This window comes from Sapajus apella, unplaced genomic scaffold, assembly GCF_009761245.1.
Source record: "Sapajus apella isolate SASKATOON/1434 unplaced genomic scaffold, GSC_monkey_1.0 scaffold15, whole genome shotgun sequence".
In the NCBI taxonomy this organism is placed as follows: domain Eukaryota; kingdom Metazoa; phylum Chordata; class Mammalia; order Primates; family Cebidae; genus Sapajus; species Sapajus apella.
Window position 1 is genome coordinate 15,816,993 of NW_022436955.1, and position 19,556 is coordinate 15,836,548.

A 19,556-nucleotide genomic window follows, 5' to 3' on the forward strand; every position below is an offset into this window, starting at 1 on the left:
ATCTCACCACTGCACTCCAGCCTGGGTGACAGAGCAGAACTCCATCTTAAGAAAAAAAAGTAATAATAATAACTGTTAACCAGAACCTCAATCTGTTTCCTACTCTGTTGCCTGAGTGTAAATAGGTCACATATCAGCCATCTTCTCCTAGTTTTCCAACCTAGCACTAAGATTAGAATGCTTCCTAGGCAAAGTGCTGGCAGCCCTGTCTCCACTATGGAGCCCTGAACAGCCCATTTCAGCCTGCATTAAATTAGAAGTTTGGGTTGGACCCAAGGGGGCTAGAAGTAAGGAGAATGCAGGCAGAGGTGGTAGCTGGTGCTGGCTGGCAAAGCTAGGCCTCCAAGCCTACCCACAAGATTGACTTACATTTTAACATTTATTGAGTTATAACATGGAAATGCAAATCCCAGGAACAGAGGGAGAAAGGGATCAGAACTAACAGCCCATCAGGCACACACTACAGGGCTGACACTGGCACTGGCCTAGCACCAAGGTGCTTCTGAGCCCCAATCCTGCCTGTGACTCAACCCTAACACAGAATCTGCTAACCAGCACACCTGGCAGAAGCCCGGCCCAGAGGAATCGCAAGATACAGACAGATCATGGTTGGTGCAAAGGACCAAACACCCAAAAAGCCACCTCAGCAGACTTAAGAGACTGCTTAAAAAGAGAAAACACTGTGGATGCTGGTATAAGAGTCACCTTTTACATGAAAATCAATAAGCAACATTTTACAGTTTTTCAGTCAATGGACAGCTCTTACCCTCTGCCATCCTGAGCAATCACATGGACCTCTTTCAAGCAGCCAAACCCTCCCAGGGAAGGCTGGGGCGGACTCCTGCTTACCTCCCTCCCACAACCTGGCCATTGAGGCAGCTCTGCCATTGCCCCGCAACCTCAGGAGCAGCTGGGCACCCTCAGAGCTCAGCCTGCCCTGTACAGAAATAAGGGCAGAGTTCCAGGATGATTCGTGCAAGGAAGTCAGGGCAAGCTTCTGCGGCCCTCTTCTTTATTACGTGATTTAAGGGGGCGAAAAAAGAAGTCAGAAATGCAATCCTGTTTTACAAATAATAAATTTATTTCCAAATCCTGAATTATAACCAAATTACAATTCCCTTTACGTATTTTTTGCTGCTTTACACAAGGATTAAAAAAGACATAGCCACAGCCAAGTCACACATATGCCAAGTGTCCTGGGCTGGTTTATTTGGATGCGATGGGTCCAGCCACCTCCCGCTGCCCAGGCAGCATCTCATATGCTCTGCAGCCTGGCTCCCACCATGCCACGCTCCTGCACGGAAGAACCCCACCTCCTCTGCCACAGAGCCTGGTCCAACAGGAACTGCCTCAGGGCCATGAAGTGCACAGATAAAAGTCCTCAGATGAATGGCTTTGTCCGCAGCCTCAGGGCTTCTGCTAGAGGGCTCAGGGCCCAATACTTGCAGCCATCCTCTCCAGGGACAGCCTCAGCTCACAGACCAAAGCGGGCTGGCGTGCGGCGAGGGGTCATGGGCTCTCCTTGCTCTTTCCGGCCTGGAGTGTAGATCTTCGTAGACCTGGAGACACAACAGGAGGAATCAGGAAACACCGTGCCCTCTCCGCCGGGAGGGAGGGCAGGAGGATGCAGAGTCCCAGGCCTTACTGTCCTAACCTGTGGTGGGGAGCTCTGGGGCCAAGGGATCTCCTCCTTGGCACATTCCCACTCCCCTGCCATCCCCATGTTCGACTGATGATGTAATCAAGGAAGCTCACTCATTCCAATATGCTTCAGATTGGATTTTAACAACTCCTTCCAGAGTCTGTATGTGAACTACAAAGGCAGCTTTAGCACCACTCCAGCTGTGTCACAAAGAATTTCACCTGCCTTTGTCCCAGTGCCTGGGAGGCAACTCTAAACCCTTGGAATTTCCCAAGTGACTGAAGTGTCTGCTATTCATGGGGGCCCCTCAGCCCTCGTTTGAGAGATCACACTAATGAGGTGACTCTTGGTGAGCTCCTGAGTTTATCCAACAAGATGACTCAAGGCAGGCTGGCCTCTCAGCCACGGGGTTAGCGTTGGGGCTCTGAGCCACGTGCTGTCAGCCTCACCTCTGAAGAGGACGGGGGATGGAGATTGAGCTCTACCACGTGACAATGATTCAGTCATTCATGCCTAAGTAACAGAACCCTGATGATAAGAACTCTGGACATGGAAGTTCAAGTGAGCTTCCTGGCTGGCAATACCCTGTCATACTGTCATGCATCAATGTGCCACGGGGGCACATGGTCCTGAGGACAAACAAGGCTTTGCCTTTGAGACCCTCGCAGACCTGGCTCTATGCATCTCTCCCTTTGGCTGGTTCTACTTTGTACCTTTTTGCTATAATAAAGCTATAATGGTAAGTACAGCACTCTCTGGAGTTCTGGAAGTCATTCAAGCAAATATTGAAGCTGCAGGAGTCCATAGGGATCGCCAAATTTGTAGCGGGTTGGCTGGAAGTAAGGATGATGTCCACGCCTGCAGCTGGTATCTGAAGTGAGGGCAGTCTCACAGAGGACTGTGCCTGCAACCTTCAAGTGTGGCCTAACTCCAGGGACCAGCACAGACTCAGAAGCCCAAGGAGCTCTTCTCTCCACTGCACTGTGAGGAAAGATGTGAGACCCACCCTGCTACTCCAGTCAACCTCAGGCCCTGAATCTGAGCCGATAAGCAGAGGTTACAGGTGTACATTCACCCCTTTAAAGCTGTCTGGAACTCCTCCCACGCATCTATGTGACCACCCAACACACAAGCAACTTCTGTCACCAGTTCACCTTCACGCATGCACCTTCTCATAAATCCTGGCCCTGCATCAGGGCCTGGTCTCTGGCAGCCTCCTGGGATGGGTGCGCCCCCAGTCCTACGGCAGGAGCTCACCTGACACTGCCTAGGGGACTGCGCTTCTCCTGCTCCTGCCGCCGGGCTCGCAGCTGCTCCTCGGCCAGCGCCATCTCCTCCTCCATGGCAGTGGCTTCCTCCTTGGCCCGGCGACGGTTCTCCTAGAGAAGAAAGACAGGCTTGGCTCAGCCTACTGGGGACCACTGAGGAAGGCGGCCTTGTCGGCACTCATGTCCCTGCCACAAACCAGGTGCTGCGTCCACCAGGCCAGCACTCCACATGGCTACCTGCCCTGATACCAAGGCCGCCTTCTCTTCTGCAGCTGAGGCCTGCTTTTTTCATTGACTTGAGACACTGGACAAGTCAGTCCTAACCCAGTCACGCCTCAGTCCAGGGAGTACTTACATTTCTTTCTTATTTAAAAAATCAAGTTCACAGCTATGCCAGGAAGTACAGAAAAACACAGATGATGTTACCTGCTGGCTGGAATGAACAGGCAGAAGGTGCAGGCAGGCCCAGAGTAGAGAGAATTATGCTATGAAAGGGGAAAGCAAAAGCCCAGCACCATTTTGCAACCTTAAATAATGGATCTAGGTGATGGCCATCAACAGACACTAAAACCTCGAAGAGATGGAGAAGCAGTGGAAACCTATCAGGGAAGGGGCAGAATGCCACCACTGGGGCCTCTCATCCATCCTCCCATCAGCAAAGGTAGGGCCACCAGACCTCACATGCCTCCTGACAGCATCTAAGAGGAGGTTCACAGCGCCATATGCAGGTATTTCTGCCACACACAGCTGAGCTGGGATCTAATCAAGCAGTCAGACTCATCACCAGCTTACAACAAGTACATGAAACACAGGCATAGGTTAAACACCAAGCAATGAGGCAAATACATCATACGGACTATTCAACAGGACAAATGACCTGGCTGCTCCTATAAATCAATGTCATGAAAAAAAGCATGAGGCGGAGCCTGTTCTAGAATGAAACAGTTAACAGACATAAGCAGTTGCAATACCTGGATCCTTATTCATCATAAAGCATTATCTTTGAGATAAATGGGGAAATCCGAATGTAGACTAGAGACTTAGGTGACATTAAGTATTCATTTTTTTAAGAGTGATAATGGCACAGAGGTTATATTTAGAAATTTTTAAAGTCCTTTTACTCAGAGACACATACTCAAGTATTTATGGATGAATAATATGATATATGAGATAAGCTTTAAAATATTCCAGAAAAAAAAAAATGGATGTGTGTGGAGGGGGGGGTAGGAATAGTGAAACTGACCAAATGTTGACAATTACAGAGGCATGGCAATGAATTCGTGGTGGCCTGTTGTACTGTTTTTTTCCCACTGTTATGAATATTTGGACTTTTCAATAATGAGTTTTTTAGTTTTATTTCTAAAGGCTCAGCCTACCAAACAACTGGAATGGGTGGTGGGGAATCAGACAGACCAGCCTGCTGGATCACAGCCTTTATGTTTGGAGAGAGAAGTAAGTGGGCTGGATGATGATGAGCCTTCAATACAAGCTGAGGGAACATCAACCCCACAGGCAAACAGCACCTCTGGGTAGAGCACAGAAGCCTCACCTGCCGTGACTTGCCTGCCTGTTTCACGCTATAGAACATGGGGCCCAGCTCCGCCAGCCACTCCCCGTCCACGGCAGTCACACATTGCATATACTCCTGCGGGCAGAAGGACAAGGAGGCGAGGGTCACAGGAGGGCCAATGTCCCTCCCAGAGTGGTTCCACAATTAGAAGCCACGTGGGAAGGGCCCAATCCCTGGCCCTGCAAGGCTGAAAAAGGAAAGTAAAAACCCCAGATACTCCCATCCAAATTCCTCCACGCTTAAGAAAATATCCCCTAGTATCTAACAGAAAAGGCCTAACCCCTCCGAAAATCCTTCGAATGACACCAACAGGGGTTGCTCATCCCAAGCAGCAAGTGGGGAACGATCCTGCACGCATGGCTGAGGTCACTGCAGTCTACGACTCAACCCTGTGCAGAACTTCCCCGAGTACCCAAATGAAAACCAGCTTCATATGGCAACACACGTGGCCTCAAGGCTCCCAGGCTAAAAGCTCATGCCAGAAGGCAGTGAGGGGTTTCAAGGCCTGGCCCAGAGAGGCGGCCCTGCGTTATGCAAGCACCTTGGAAAAGACTCACCTTGGTGGTCATGACCAACTCATGATACACTATGTAATCTGGGGTGTAGCCCATTCCAAAAAGGGAGCTGGTGGGGTGCAAGTGGCAGGGCATCCCTGTGCGGATGTTCACGTACTCCCCAATTCCCTAGGAAGGAGACAGAACAGGCAGTCATGTCAGGAAAACACCACCCCTTTGGGCAGCCACCCCATTCCTTAATGCTGTATTGACACACCCTTTGGGGGAAGCCCAGATCTGCAGAACCACACCAGGAGAAAGGAAGAACTCTGCCCTCATACAGATAGGTATCAGGCCAGTAGGGGCCCAGGGGCTCCCGGGCTCACCTTGAGCTTGGCTGCTTGGTGGAAGTAGGCAGCACAGATGCACTTCCTGACGATGTCCCAGTCAGTGCCACATGAGGCCAGGCTCATCCGCTGCTGCACCATGATGTCCTTGAGTTGAGCTCGCACCTCCCGGACCTGGGGCAGGACATGGAGGCACCAGGAGGGATCCCTGTTTCCCTCCCCACCCTCCCCTCATCCGAATATCTTGCTCATCTGGGCCACCACCCCTACCTTCCGCATGGCCTTAGCATGGATGAAATGATCGTTACACCAAATGGTGGAGTAATTATTGTTCTTCCACTGCAGGTAGACATTCAGGTAGGTCAAATGATCGCTCTCAGGGACAGCAAACTTCTCCCGGATTTGATCGCTCTCCTCTTCTCTGCCCTAGGAAAGGAAAAAGAACACTCGCTCTAAGCACAGGGGAGTCCAGGTCCACTGAGCACATCCCAGAGGTTCTAACACTACCACCTACCCACACAGAGAACTTCAAACATGTCAACAGGTTACCCTGACAATTTAAGAAAAATAAAAATAATTTTTAAAAAGTCTATTCTAAAACATGAGGGCTCAAGAGCAATCATACTAGAAGATAAAAAATGCTCTTGCAAATTCCAAAGCATTCCCTGAGAACCACTGGCCCAACCCTTCCTTTCCCCTACCCCAAACCTGCTTAACCAAGAACAGCAAAATCATTCTTCAGAAACTTTGATTCTGCCTTCTGTTCCATTTCAGTGATACAGAGAGAAGCCATTCCCCTCTCCAACACTTCCTCAAGCCCTCTGGTGGGAGAGGAGAGCTGGCCGCTGCCCCACCTTGGGCCTGTAGAAGATGGCCGGGACCGAGAGCATGGAGACGATGAGCAGGATCTCAGAGCTACAGCCCATGTCACAGGACACGATGAGCATCTTGGACAGGGCAGGGTCCAGCGGGAACTCCACCATCAGCCGCCCGGTAGAGGTCAGACCACCTAGGAGAGATAAGCAAGCCCAGATATTTGACGGGACAGTGGAGGAAGGAGGCAAGTCAAGCACCAGCACCCGTAAGACTCCCAGGGCCACCTCACCTGTGTTGTCCAGGGCCCCGAGGATCCAGAGCTGATACATGGAGTTGAGCATGTTGTCCTCCGGGGGCGGGTCCATGAAGTGGAACTGCAGCAGGTCCTGCACCCCGAGGGACTTGAGCAGCAGCACCACATTGGCCAGGTTGGTCCTCTGGATCTCGGGCACCGTAGTGGTCAGGAGCTCGTTCTTATAGGCGCTCTGGGTGTAGAGCCTGGCAGGGAGAAGACACCATCTTCTCACAATAAGGAAACCCCACAGCAGCCAGTACAGATGAAATCCCACAGGCAGGGAGGAAATTTCTCATTTCTTCTCCCAACCCCCTACTTCAGTGAGTCACTGACTTCCACCTATTCAAAAGTCCAATGTGCCAGTTCAGCTCTTCTTCTGGAGCCTCTTACCTGTCTGTTTCATTTCTGGAACCAATGGGCCTGGGATTAGAATCATGGCTGGGTTTTATTTTCTTGATATATTTGTACATTCACTAACTCTCTAGAGTAAATACATTATTTTTAAAAATAGGAACAAAAAAAGGGGGAGGAAGACAGGCACAGTGGCTCACGCCTATAATGCCAACACTTTGGGAGGCCAAGACAGGAGGATTACTTGAGGCCAGAAGTTCACACTACCAGCCTGGGCAACATAGCAAGACCCCATCTCTACAAAATTTGAAAAAATTAGCCAGGTGTGGTGGGGTCTGCCTGCAATCTCAGCCACTTGGGAGGCTGAGGTGGGAGGCTCACTTGAATGCAGGAGGTCAAGGCTGCAGTGAGCTGTGATTGCATCATTGCACTCCAGCCCGGGTAACAGAGCAAAACTGTTTCTAATTGAAAAAAAAAAAAAGAAAACATGGAAAGAGAACAACAGAAGTGAAAAAGAATCAGTGGCATCCTTTGTCCAGACCTACCCTCTGAAGGGAGATAGGCTGTATTACCTGCATGTGGACCTACGTCCATGTAGGTCAACCTCAGACCTCAGAGCTCCTGGGAAAACCACTCCTTCCTTCCACTCAGTAGCACAGGATGAAAGGACTAATAAGTAGCAGCCCTACCAGCGGCCTCCAGCCTTAGGGACCAGCATCTTGCCCCCCCCAGCCTGGGTCCCACACTCAGCAACCCCAGCGCTACCCCGGAAAGCAGGCTAGCACAGGGCTCCTACCTGAAACACTGACCTGGGCCCGTCCTGCCGGCCCGCCCTGACCGCTGGTTGGCATTGGCCTGGCTAATGGGATAGATCTGCAGAGCGTCCATGCCGATCCTGGGGTTGAAGACCTAGGAGGGGACAGCGAAGTGCTGATGAAGGACAGAGGGAGGGGAAAACAGAGGCAGCCCTGAGACAAAGACAAGCCCTGGCTGCTGCACATGGCAGAGGAAGAGCCAGAAGCACCGGGAGCCGTCCTGTGGAGCCAAGAGCCTCGAGGAATGTTCTCATGAACACCTGAAGACGTCTTCCCCACAGACGCCAGCTCTGTGAGCTCCACTATGCTCCCACATCCTGGGGCCTGCAGCAAGGCCCTGACTTCCCACCCCGTAGCTCAGTTAGCTTCCGGTGAAGACCCAGGCCCTGCCTGCCATGTCTTCTCTTACCTTTAATTTGCAATAACCAGAATCGATAACAAACATGATGCCGTCAACTGTCAGGGACGTCTCGGCAATGTTGGTGGCAACAATGCACTTCCGAACGCCATCCGGAGCCTAGAGCCGGGCAAGACACACAGGGAGGGAAAGCTGAGTCCCTCGAGACAGGAAATGCTCCACGAGGGGAAAAAGCCCACCTGCCAGCTCACCCCCTGCCAGGACAGTCACATCCCTTCTCGCTTCCTTTAGAGAACTCCAGGAGCCATTCCTGGACATTTCTGCTGTCGCACCTTCTGAAAGATTTTGGCCTGGAGGTCAGAAGGCAGCTGGGAGTAGATAGGCAACACAGCCAGGGCAGGCGCATTCTCCAGTTCCTCCAGATGCTCCACAATCTGGTCTGAGGTCACCTGAGAGCCCAGGGAGCTGTGAGACACCGGAACCCTAACCTGTCACCCACTCACCACAGTGATCAAGGCACACACCTCAATGTCCTCTTGGCCAGGCATGAAGATAAGGATGTCCCCAGGGGCCCCTGACAGGTGCACCTGCAACGATTGTTTCACCGCAGCCTCCACGTAATCCTCCTGCGGGGTCTGCAACAGCAGCAGGGACATGGTCAGGTGGAGGTACTGGAAGCCTGTGGCCCAGGCCCTGCTCTGGGCTAGAGCCATAGACTTTGAGCGCCACCACACCTCTAGATAGGCCTGACTGCAAGGCCTCTAAAAGAAGCCACAGTGCCTCCCTAGGACCTATAGTTCAGCCCCAAAAAACCAATGAAACAAAATTTTGCCCAGAGCACAGTCCTCTGTCCCCCTGAGCCCCACAGCTGCAGGCTGCTCCATTTGCACCATGGTCCCCATGAAATCTTCTCCAACCCAGTCCCCTACCCACCCTCCACCGTCCAGCTGGCTTCTCATCAGAGAAAGGCATGGCATGGAAGGGTCAGTTCATAACATGGAGGCCTCAATACCTTGCTGAAGAGGATGTCAACAGGGAAGGTACGGCCAGGGATGTGGAAGATGGGGACATTCCCAAAAAAGGCAGCAAACTTCTCCGCATCCATCGTGGCTGATGTGACGATGAGCTTCAGGTCTGAGCGCCGAGCCACTACCTGAGAGAAGAGGCCGCTCAGAGGCCCCGTGGTGGGGACCCTTGGCTCCTGCCCTGCAATCCCATCAGCACAACTCCCAAGGAAACAGAAGCCAAAGCTGAGGGCCTATTCAATTCTTAACCAATCCTGAAGCAACGAAGCCACTGCGCAGAAAACCCCAAGTCACTCTCAGTGAAACAAGAACAGCCTAAACTACAACCTACATCTGAACTCTGCAACTGGAGGCCTCAGGGAAACTCTAGCCTGCCAGAGACCCCCTCAGCCCACCTGGAGCACCCCACTAGCTACTGGTGCTGCTCTGGTTAACACCCCATGTGCAGAGGCACCAAACCACATAACCCTCACCTCCCGGAGCAGCCCAAAGAGCACATCGGTGTTGAGGGAGCGCTCGTGGGCCTCATCCATGATGATGGCGCTGTAGTGATCCAGGTCAGCTTCCCGGAGGGACTCTCGGAGCAGGATCCCATCAGTCATGTATTTGATCAAGGTGTTTTCTGAAGTGCAGTCTTCGAAGCGGATGGCGTAGCCCACCTGGAGGTCAGAGATGGCTCGGATGTCCTGGCCACCAGCTCACCACCAGCACACCCCATGTTGGGGTCCAGGCCTTAGCAGATCACACCCTTTAGCAAAAATGGGTGGAAGCTACTGGGGAATAACGACATGGCTCGGCCCCTACGCCCACTCACCTCCTCGCCAAGGTTTCCCCCCATCTCTTCACTGACTCTCTTGGCCACTGACATGGCAGCTACACGCCGTGGCTGGGTGCACCCAATCATCCCATAGTCCGTGTAACCATCTTCATGCAGATACTGCGTCAGCTGAGTGGTCTTACCACTTCCCGTCTCCCCAACCACAATCACGATGCTGTTGTCTCTACGAGGACAAGCAGGCAAAGGGCTTATCAGCTCAAGTAGGAGGCCAACACCCAGCCTCCAAGAAGCCTCCACTACCTCCTATCTCCATGGAGCATGCCAGCTTAGAAGGGAGAATTCACTGGGAAAACAGCCTCTTACTGAGATACCACCTGAAACACCTGGAATACGGTGGGGTTTAAACAGGTGAGCTAAAACAAAATGGTGCCCTCTGTTACTTTGTGCGGTGTACCCCAGGCATGAGGTCAGAGAAAAAAATTATTTCCCTTCTCCACTGGGTGCAATGCACAAAAGGGAAAAGAGCTCCTGGGTAAACATGGGAGACCTGGGTCTGCTCCTGACTCCCTGATTTGACACTGGATTCTTGGACCCTGGGTGAAGTTACCTAATAATAGTGAGCAGTTCCTGCTGCACTGCGAAGATGGGCAAGTACTGCCTTTGCTCCAGGATGGACTTCTTCTTTGCAAATTCACTGCTGGCTTCGCTCTTTTTCTTCATGTGATCTGCAAACTTCTGCTCTGTCCTAGGAACACACAGCAGCCTAAACACCCTGCATGGTGCCCTATGCTGCCCTTGCAGATTGGGTTACTGCCCTTCCTCCTACACTCAGGAATGAGGACTTCCACAAGAATCTGAGACACCAAAGCAGCCAGGGAATCTGAGATGGTTCTCATCGACCTAAGGACTGAAATTGCCACGTTAAGAATCCATCATCCACAAAACATTCAACACTCCAGGGTCCAACAGAGCTGAACATGGATTGGAGGAGTTACAGATAACCAGGCTGGCAAACCCTCTAACCTAAACAAAGCAAGCAGAAAAGGAGCAGAAATCAATTCCCAGGCCACTAACTTGTAGAAAATACCCTCAGGCAATTTCAGCACAACACCTAAAGTGCTAAAATAGCCACACAGGCCTTGCAAGGAAGTAAGGGTGCAGAGCACGTGACATGGGTCAAACTTCCTCCCTCTTCTTCGCAGGACAGCAGGACAGCATAGTCTGTAGGGCTTTGTTTTCAAAGAATTGTGAGAACAGCCCCACTAAACCTGCAACCTCTACGGAAAGCTCTCAATGTCTGATACATATACACACCCAAGACTCAGAGCACTGTCACTTTCCCAAGGCTGCAGGGCAAAAAGACACCAGCTCAGTGCTCCACACTGTCCACACTCCCCTCCCCAACCCCTTCCCCAGGAGAGTTTTCCTGGCAGACTTGCCACCCTATGCTCTGTTATGCTTCCTATTTCTAATTTCACCCAGTTGCTCCTGGTCACCCAATAACTAATACCTAAGGAATTAAGTTAACTAGAGACAAGTAAGGACTGATCAATAGTACCAACTTGTCATTTGGACATTTCACATAGGAGTAGAGAGAATTATTAACTCGAATGACTGTTCAGTAGGATGTGATGGCATTCGATGGATGAGGATCTTGAGGGACAGGTGAGTCCAGCCACTGGCCCAACATAGGAATCCTAGCTCAGCATCTGCTTAGATGCCTCTATGAGCAGAGAAGTCACTGCCCAATAAGATAACCCTTTCTATTTCAGAACCCCTTTTAAAAATAGTTCTTCTTGCCAGACGCAGTGGCTCATGCCTGTAATCCCAGCATTTTGGGAGGCCAAGGAGGGCGGATCACCTGAGGTCAGAAGTTTGAGACCAGCCTGGCCAACCTGGTGAAACCCCATCTGTAATAAAAATACAAAATTTAGCCGGGTGTGGTAGAGGGTGCCTGTAATCTCTCAGCTATATGGGAGACTGAGGCAGGAGAATCACTTCAACCTGGGAGGCAGAGGTTGCAGTGAGCCAAGATCACACCACTGCACTCCAGCCTGGGAGACAAAGCAGGACTCTGTCTCAAAAAATTAAAATTAAAAAAAAATTTTTTTAAAGTTCCTATAGTGAACTGAAAACTAAGAGAGTAAAACCCAGCCGCCCACGCTGAACACCTGGGAGACACTTCAGCAGAGTGGCTGAGGGCGTGGGCTGTGACGTGAGACTGCCTGGGTCTGATCCTAACTCTCTCATTGGCGAGCTGGGTGACCTCAGACAAGTACTTAACCTCCCTGGGCCTCTTTCCTCTCACAACACCAGCACCAGAGGAAACAGTGGGGACAGCAGGAATCACATCTGGAAAAAGTAGAAGACAGTGAAGAGACCAGGAGGAAGGGACTGGAAGAGAGCAGAAGATGCCGAGAGGCATCTTAAGCATCTCCCACTCAGAAGCCACAAAGTCGATGGGTTCTGCCGCGACTGCCCGGAAGGGCCCCCCATCTTTGGAGCAAGGCCGCTCCACTGCTGGCAGAGGCTGCCCACCTGTAGTCTACCTTCCCGTCCTCCGTCACAGGTTTATCTGGCTCTTCCTCCTTCTTGACGCCCATTATATCTCCCAGTTTGGTCCCAGCCAGTTCCCAGTGTTTGTGCTGGGCCTGAAAAGGAAAAAGGTCAGTCTGCTCCCTCCTGCCACGTGACTGTGGGCAACGGAAAATCAATCCCAGTGGACAGCAGGCTTCACCCCACAGGTCGTAAACTCCCCCAGGGCGCTGGTGGCTCCGAGCCATGCATTCTAAGCCCCAAGTCTCCAGCTCTCCCAACACCAGGCTTCGTGGCTATCAAGACTAAGGACTTGATGGAGGGGAGTCCTACCTCCTATCTGTAGCCTAATAAGACTTTTGAAAAGAAGAAAAAAAAAAATGCATAGACTGCAACCCCGGTGACAAGAAACCAACCTTCTTGCGCTCCTTCTGCTCCCTGTGCTTCCGCACTGTTTGGCTGCCTTTCCGAGCAATGATGGCCAGGTCAGAAGTGGCATCCTTCACTGGAATCACTGGCTCCGGCTGCAGCAGGTGGAGGAAGAGGGCCAATTTCATAAGAGTCCTACCCGTGAAAGTGAGTGCTACCCTCACGCGCTCTCATGGTACAGGCTATTGGCTATTTTCTTCTTTCTCTTTTGTCTTTCTGTCTCCACATCAGGGCTCTTTTTTTTTTTTTTTTTTTTTTTTGAGACAGAGTCTCTGTCACCCAGGCTGGAGCACAGTGGTGGGATGCCTGCTCACCGCAGCTTCCGCCTCCCAGGTTCAAGCAATTCTCCTGCCTCAGCCTCCCAAATAGCTGGGACCACAGGTGCCCACCACCACGCCCAGCTAATTTCTGTACTTTTGAGATGGAGTTTCACTGTATTGCCCAGGCTGGTCTTGAATCCTGTACTCCAATGATCCACCCACCTCAGCCTCCCAAAGGCATGAACCACTGCAGCTGGCCCACTTCAGGTCTCTCTGAACGGTCTTGTTCCTGGCCACAGAGTAGGCTTACCTGCTTGGTGAAGACAATGCGCCCATCCAGAAAGGGAGGCACCAGATTGTGCACCATTAGGTGCACCTTGGCCGCATTGTCCTCTTCAAAGTCCTCGTCCACCTCCAGCCGATGGACCACCCCGCTGGTGAGCATGCGGTTCGTCTCCCAGCGCTCGTTATCCTGTGAGGACACATTGGAAGCCACATTCAAATTTCCACCCCAAAAGTCGTCCTGAAAGGTTACCAGGTATCAAGTCCCATATCAAGTTCACATATCAAGTCCCAACAGAAGGCCACTAGTAGCTGTAAAGATATCACTAGCCTCTACCCACAGCTCCACAGACAAAATCACCTGCAGGACTTTGTTCCAAGAAGCAGTACCTTTTAACTAAATCAGAACCTCTAGATGGACACACGAATGGTGAGCATCCCTAACCCACATCAGAAACACAAAGAACACAGCCCACAGAGGCAGCTCCCACCGCACCTGTTCCCATCAACGGTACTTCGCCGCAGGGAAGTACCGCAGAAGAGAGAAGTACGAGCGGGGGCTATCCTTAAGCTCCTAAAAGGCTCATCACCCACTCCTCCTCCACCGCCAGAGGACCTGGTCTTCTCAGCAATGGGGGACAAGCTGTGCTGACCTCACTTGGGTGTAACCTGCTGCTTCCCCACATGCTCCACCTCCAGCTCTGAATCCGCTCCAACTTCTGCAGGCAGCCTCACCTCGTTGATCTGTCTCCGCTGAGCCGAAATGCGCTTCTGCTTCTGTTTATGCAGGTGCTGCTCCCGTCTCCTCACGTAGTCCTCGGAGGAATAGGCCAACGGGTTGTGGAACTCATCATACCCCTCGTCCATCATGTACCAATCCCGATCGGCTTGCTGCAGGGCAGGAGGCGAAGCAAGGGAATAAGGAACAGATCAAGTTTATGCACGAGACATGGCCAACAGAGGAGGAGATGCTTGGTAAGAAGTCACTACTGCAATGGAGCTACCCTTGTGAAGGGTGTAAGAAAGGCCACCCTGCACCCACGTGCCATCTGGAGGAGAACCACAGTGGGAGACTACACACAGGACTGGAGGGCAGCCCATCACGACAGCACTTCTTAGATTTACCACATGGTGGCACCAACACATAACAGAAGAGTAAAGTCAGCCTACTGCAGTGAGTGACAGGGTTCACTGTGCCACCTATGCCTCTGCAGAGACTCCAGGGCTTTGGGGCTGAACAGGGATCAGTTGTACCCTCATCAAAGCCCAGTCCCACTGGAGGGTCTCCCATCTGAGGACGGACACCAGCCTCAATCAGCCCCTCAGAGGTATAAATCTTTACCCTCTGGTCATCCTCCCACTGCTGCCGCTCCTCCTCCGTGTCAAACGAAATGCCTTCTTCGCCCTCCTCACGTCTTCCTGGGGGAGCACAGGGAGCAGGTCAGTCCACGCCCTGGCCTATCCCCAGTGGCCCTGGACAGATCTGCAGGGCTGCACGGCTCAAGAAGCGCAGCCCCTGCTCATACTTGCTAGGGTGAGCAAGACTGCTCTTCTGCCTCCTGCCCCCAGGCCTCACCTCGGCCCCTGGACAGACGCGGGGTGGACCCCAAGTGTCTTCTGTCATCAGCCCACTCGTTGTATTTGTAGGAAGGAGTTGGCAGAGGTGTGTCATCCGAGTACTTGCCCCTCACAGACCTGGGAACAGCAGCACCAGTATCAGAAAACCGTCACTGAGCTAAGCCATGTCCCTCTGGCCGCCATCTGCTCTCTCTGCCAAGGCGCCTTACTGCCCACCTATCGAAACTAGGCTGCTCTGCCCAGAACATCACCTGTCTCGATCCCGAGTGGACGGCCGATGGCTCCGCTCAGAATCCCGATAGGAAGGTGTTGGCGAGGGCGATTCCCACTGCGAGCGCCTTGAGGAGCCATAGCCACTGTCCTCTTCCTCCCAGGTAGACCTTGAAGGGGTGGCTGCATCTGGGGCCACAAAAGACATATCCACAGGCAACATCTCACTTAACCACAACATGGCTCTAGAACCAGTTGCCAAAAGTCAATTACCCAAATTTACTCCTTTTACTATTTCTAAACCTTGCACGGATCTATAATGGATAAGATTGGTTTTGACAGTTTTTAAAGATACCTCAATTTTTAATGGTCCAGGGTTTTTCTTTTTTTTTTTTTTTTTTGAGAGGTCTTATTCTATCACCCAGGCTAGAGTACAGTAGTATGATCTTGGCTTACTGCAACCTCCACCTCTAGGGTTCAAGTGACTCTCCTGCCTCAGCCTCCCAAGTAGCTGAAATTATAGGTGCCCACCACCACACCAGGCTAATTTTTGTATTTTAGTAGAGACAGGGTTGCACCATGTTGGCCAGGCTGGTCTTGAACTCCTGACCTCAAGTGATCTGCCCACTTCAACCTCCCAAAGTGCTGGGATTACAGGTATGAGCCACTGCACCTGGCCAATGGTCCAGTTTTCATTCTGTGTTTATGACAACATTTTAAGGGATATTTACTTTATCTCTACAAATACACCCCTCTTGGATATAAATAGTTCTTTTTAATAAACCCTTCTTCTACCTCTAGCTCCCTATTCTTCCAGGCCATTTGGAAAACTGGCCATTCAGCAAACCAGCCTCACAGTAAGCATATTCCCCAATGGAGAAGTGCAGAGCTGTGCCCACCTGACTCAGAACCAACCATGCCAAGATGTTCATGGTAGAATCGGAATTCTGACTCAGTGCCTCGGCCATCTCACTAAAGACGAGAGTCACTCATTCTGCCTTTTATACACCTGAACCCTCACAAACCAACAAAACAGTCTACCTTTAGGTCGATGTCGTGGGCTCTCAGGTTCATTTCTTCTGCTGCTACGCTCTGACCCTCCATCTCGCTCCGATCTGCTACTGTGCCTACTTCTATCCCGCTCATCTATGAAGAGTCACACAAAGCTTAGAAACGTGTGTCCCACCCTAAGGTACACCCATCTTCACCCTAAAGAAAGGACAGGCTGCCCACTAACTCACAGGTACAAGGTGCACTGCTCAAATGTGAGCTGCAGGCTCCTGAAACTCACCTATGCCCATTCTCCCAAGGGGAAAAAAGTTACTGGCTAGAAAGTTTCAAACGCACAGTAACAGTTATTTTTCAGCAAGAATTCAAAAATAATAGTAAAAGTTTACAGTGAATCACTTTTTTAATAGTTACAATTCTATCAGCTATAAAACTTAATACTGAGCATGGACAGCACTGGATTTTATGTCTAGCTTTGTTCCATAGCACTGTCCTTTCTCTATAACCCATACTGTTATAAACTCCAGTCTCTTATATATATTCCTTTTTATCTCCTTTATCATCAATTTTCATAATAAAACAAAGGCCACACACTCAAGGAGAGCAGCTATGTTACAGGCAACAGCTCTTTTCTGAAACTAGTATTCCCAATCCCAACAGGGTCAAAACCACTCAGGCGTACATCATGCAAATAGGGCTCCCTAACTTAGGGGTGTTGTAAAAACTCCTGCAACAGGAAAAAGGGTGCCATGTTTATTCAAATGCTACTGGACAATAGGAACTCTGCTTAACAGTTTACCTCTGTCCCTCTTGCGGTCATAGTCTCGATCCCGCGATTTCTCCTTCTTCCAATCCTTTTCCTCTTTGGACGAGGCATAGACACCATGTTCCCGCCGCTCCCGCTCTCTCTGCCGACTGCGTTCCCAAAACTCTTCGCTCACACCACCAGGATGGGATGGAGTCTCTACCCGAGCAGATCGATAATGTCTGAAACAAGGAGGGCAAGAGATAGAGCCCCTCCATAGGAGAAAAACTCTGCCCGAAAAACAAGTGATCTGTCCTTTTCCACTTTCTCTCCCTGGTACAGCAGGCTCACATATGACAATAATCCAAGGCATCTCTAACCTCTACCGTCTACTCTTTAGCCACATTTGTTTTGCCCCACAAATTCCTACCTACCCTCAATATTACATAATCATCATAAAATCATAAAGCTCTAAATGTCCAACAGGAAAACTGAGAGATAATGAGATGTTATTTTCCGGCCTCCATTCGCTTCCCTCTGTGGACTAAACCATTGTAAGGCCTTTACCTGTCTTTCCGGATATTTCGGCCAGCCTGGGCACCACCCTCTTCCTCAGCATCCTTCTGGTCATCCTTGCTCTCTTCCCAGTCCTTGTAGGAAGAGATTTTGGACTTCTTCTTGTCCTCCCCATCGTCCTTCTCCTCTCGCTCCCTCCGTTTCAGGGAAGCCAGCAAGTCCAGTCCCAGTAATGAAGGGCGAGGAGCAGGGGCCTTGAAGACATGCTGCTCGCTGGCCGCACTTTTGGTCTTGCAAATTAGACCGCCAACCTGAGAGTCCAGATCAGTGCCTTCCAATCGATGGATAGAGGCATCCTCACTGGTGTCCCCCATCACAGGATATGGGATTTCTCTGGAAAGAAGGCAAACCATTTGCTACTGGAGAAGGCTCAGCTCTACTATATCCCAGAATAAATACAGTTACAGTTAAATTTAGGTGATTAACCGTCCTCATCTCCCCCTAAGACCAGGACTACTTTTGCTGCCTCTCTCCAAGACCTTTCCGTCAAGTCACTGACAATCTCCAAAGATCCTATTTCCACCCCCAACAGACACCCAAACAGATACACACACACCATATATTCCTCCCCACCCCCCACAAGGATCCAAGAGGCAATAAAAGGCCTCACTAAGGGATACTTTCTAGAGCCTGATGTCATTTGTCACAGGGGTGTAGGGGAAATACCACTAAGTTTGAGTCAGAAACCTCAATTAGAAACCAAGCTCTTGACACTTTCCACCTGTATGATAAGCAAATAACTTAATCTTTGGTTGGCCATAATTTCATATCTATTAAATAGAAATAATTTTTACTTTACCTAATCCATGAAGCTATTGTGAGAATCAAACAAAAACTGTATGTGAAACCATAAAGAGTAGTTCTTTATGTAACCATAAGAGTTACATAAATGTAACTGCTACATTACATTATTTGCTATCCTCCTATATAGTATTGGTCCCTCACCAATTTTTTACATGAGTTCTACCTCTCCCTCTCTTTAAACATCACGTACAGCAGCATAGAGATGGGCATAAGGCTACCATCCATGTTCTCCATACATTAGTGGCTTTTCTTGGCTTAGCTGCGTTTTACAGAAAACAATTTACTCACAGCAGCCAAAATCAGTTTAATAACGAACCATGTTCACCAAAAATATTTATGAGAAACACTAGATTAGGAAAAAGTGTTACTGAGAAGTATTTAAGTGGCTACAAGCCTTCTGGCACTCTGCTTGAAACAAATTCCTCTTTACCTCTCACTACACATCTCCCACACATCAACATATTCTAGTTCTGGGTGCTTGGATAATTCCTCTCATTCCAACAAGTTATCAAAGCAAAGGAGAAGGATGAATGGCAAAGAAACTACAAGGGATACGAGGAAGCCAGGGAAGAAGGAACCTGGATTCATTTATTCGACAATTATTCACTAAGGGCCTCCCTAAGCCAAACGTAGTTCTCGGCAGTAGCAACAGAGAACAGAACAACACAAAAATCCCCGCCCACCTGGAGCTGATATTCTAGTAGAACAGATCGCCCCCCAGATTGCCAGGTATAAACAGCACTGTGAGAGAGCATAGGAAGACACAAAGTGACAGTCTGGGGTGGGCTAAGGCGGAGGCCTGAGAGAGGGAGCAGGGCCGCTCCAGGCAGCATCTCTGGATCTCAGCGAGGCCGCTCCAGGCAGCAGGATCTGACCAGAACAAGGAGAAAGGACAAGGCGGGGAGGATGGAGGCAGCATCCCTGAGGTGAGTAAGGCAAGGTGGGTAACAGGGACGACAGAGGAACTCCCCAAACCGGGGCCCCGACGTGAGCAGGGAACCAATATCTGCCGCCCGGAGCCGCCATGATTGGCGAAGGGAATATCAATAACGAAGAAGGGACTCTCAACTCACCAAGCGTGACTCTTGGGACCCTTCAGTCCCAGAATCTGGGGCGCCGGCGCTGCCACACCTCGCTTAGACAGCCTCAAGGAGCCAAAATCCACACCTTGAATGCGGCCATTATTGTCCCTTAATACCTTGCGCGGCCCCCTCTATCCGCCCAAAGGTACCATAGAGAGCAGCCTATCACATGCCGATTCCTGGATCCAAGTGTGGAACGGAACGCGACCGAACTCTCCTGGCTTCCTCTGGGGCTCTGATCAGAGACACTTCCGAGTCTCCTTGTGACCAATCACTCTTAGTCTAAGA

At 50.6% G+C, this 19,556-nt stretch overlaps 1 protein-coding gene across 4 annotated transcripts; it reads right to left on the bottom strand.

The window, feature by feature from the left end:
• Nucleotides 1–1,060: 1,060 nt before the first annotated feature.
• On the bottom strand, nucleotides 1,061–19,533 carry DHX38 (DEAH-box helicase 38). Of its 4 annotated transcripts, none has more exons than XM_032284343.1 (27): nucleotides 19,418–19,533; nucleotides 17,374–17,715; nucleotides 16,861–17,048; nucleotides 16,095–16,199; nucleotides 15,095–15,242; nucleotides 14,842–14,960; nucleotides 14,608–14,684; nucleotides 14,001–14,156; nucleotides 13,294–13,455; nucleotides 12,711–12,818; nucleotides 12,298–12,410; nucleotides 10,367–10,504; nucleotides 9,796–9,982; nucleotides 9,455–9,640; nucleotides 8,969–9,109; nucleotides 8,481–8,591; nucleotides 8,289–8,405; nucleotides 8,008–8,115; nucleotides 7,580–7,692; nucleotides 6,427–6,635; nucleotides 6,176–6,330; nucleotides 5,592–5,747; nucleotides 5,361–5,495; nucleotides 5,038–5,163; nucleotides 4,460–4,555; nucleotides 2,900–3,021; nucleotides 1,061–1,559 (listed from the first exon to the last, which is right to left on the bottom strand). In XM_032284343.1, the coding sequence occupies exons 2-27, from the start codon at nucleotides 17,694–17,696 to the stop codon at nucleotides 1,475–1,477; spliced, it is 3,684 nt and encodes a 1,227-aa protein (XP_032140234.1). In that variant the 5' UTR covers nucleotides 17,697–17,715; nucleotides 19,418–19,533; the 3' UTR covers nucleotides 1,061–1,474. The 4 variants fall into 4 exon arrangements, with proteins under 4 accessions (XP_032140234.1, XP_032140232.1, XP_032140231.1 ...); XM_032284341.1 differs by having other exon boundaries at nucleotides 19,260–19,508; XM_032284340.1 differs by having other exon boundaries at nucleotides 19,255–19,508.
• Between the last annotated feature and the right edge of the window lie 23 nt (nucleotides 19,534–19,556).

Coding starts and splice junctions, on each gene's coding strand:
- DHX38 (XM_032284343.1), bottom strand. CDS start 17,696: ATGGGGGACACCAGTGAGGATGCCTCTATCCATCGATTGGAAGGCACT. Junction 3,022..4,459: donor AGGCAGGCAAGTCACGGCAG/GTGAGGCTTCTG, acceptor TTTCTTCTCTAG/GAGAACCGTCGCCGGGCCAA. Junction 1,560..2,899: donor AGTCCCCTAGGCAGTGTCAG/GTGAGCTCCTGC, acceptor TTGTGTCTCCAG/GTCTACGAAGATCTACACTC.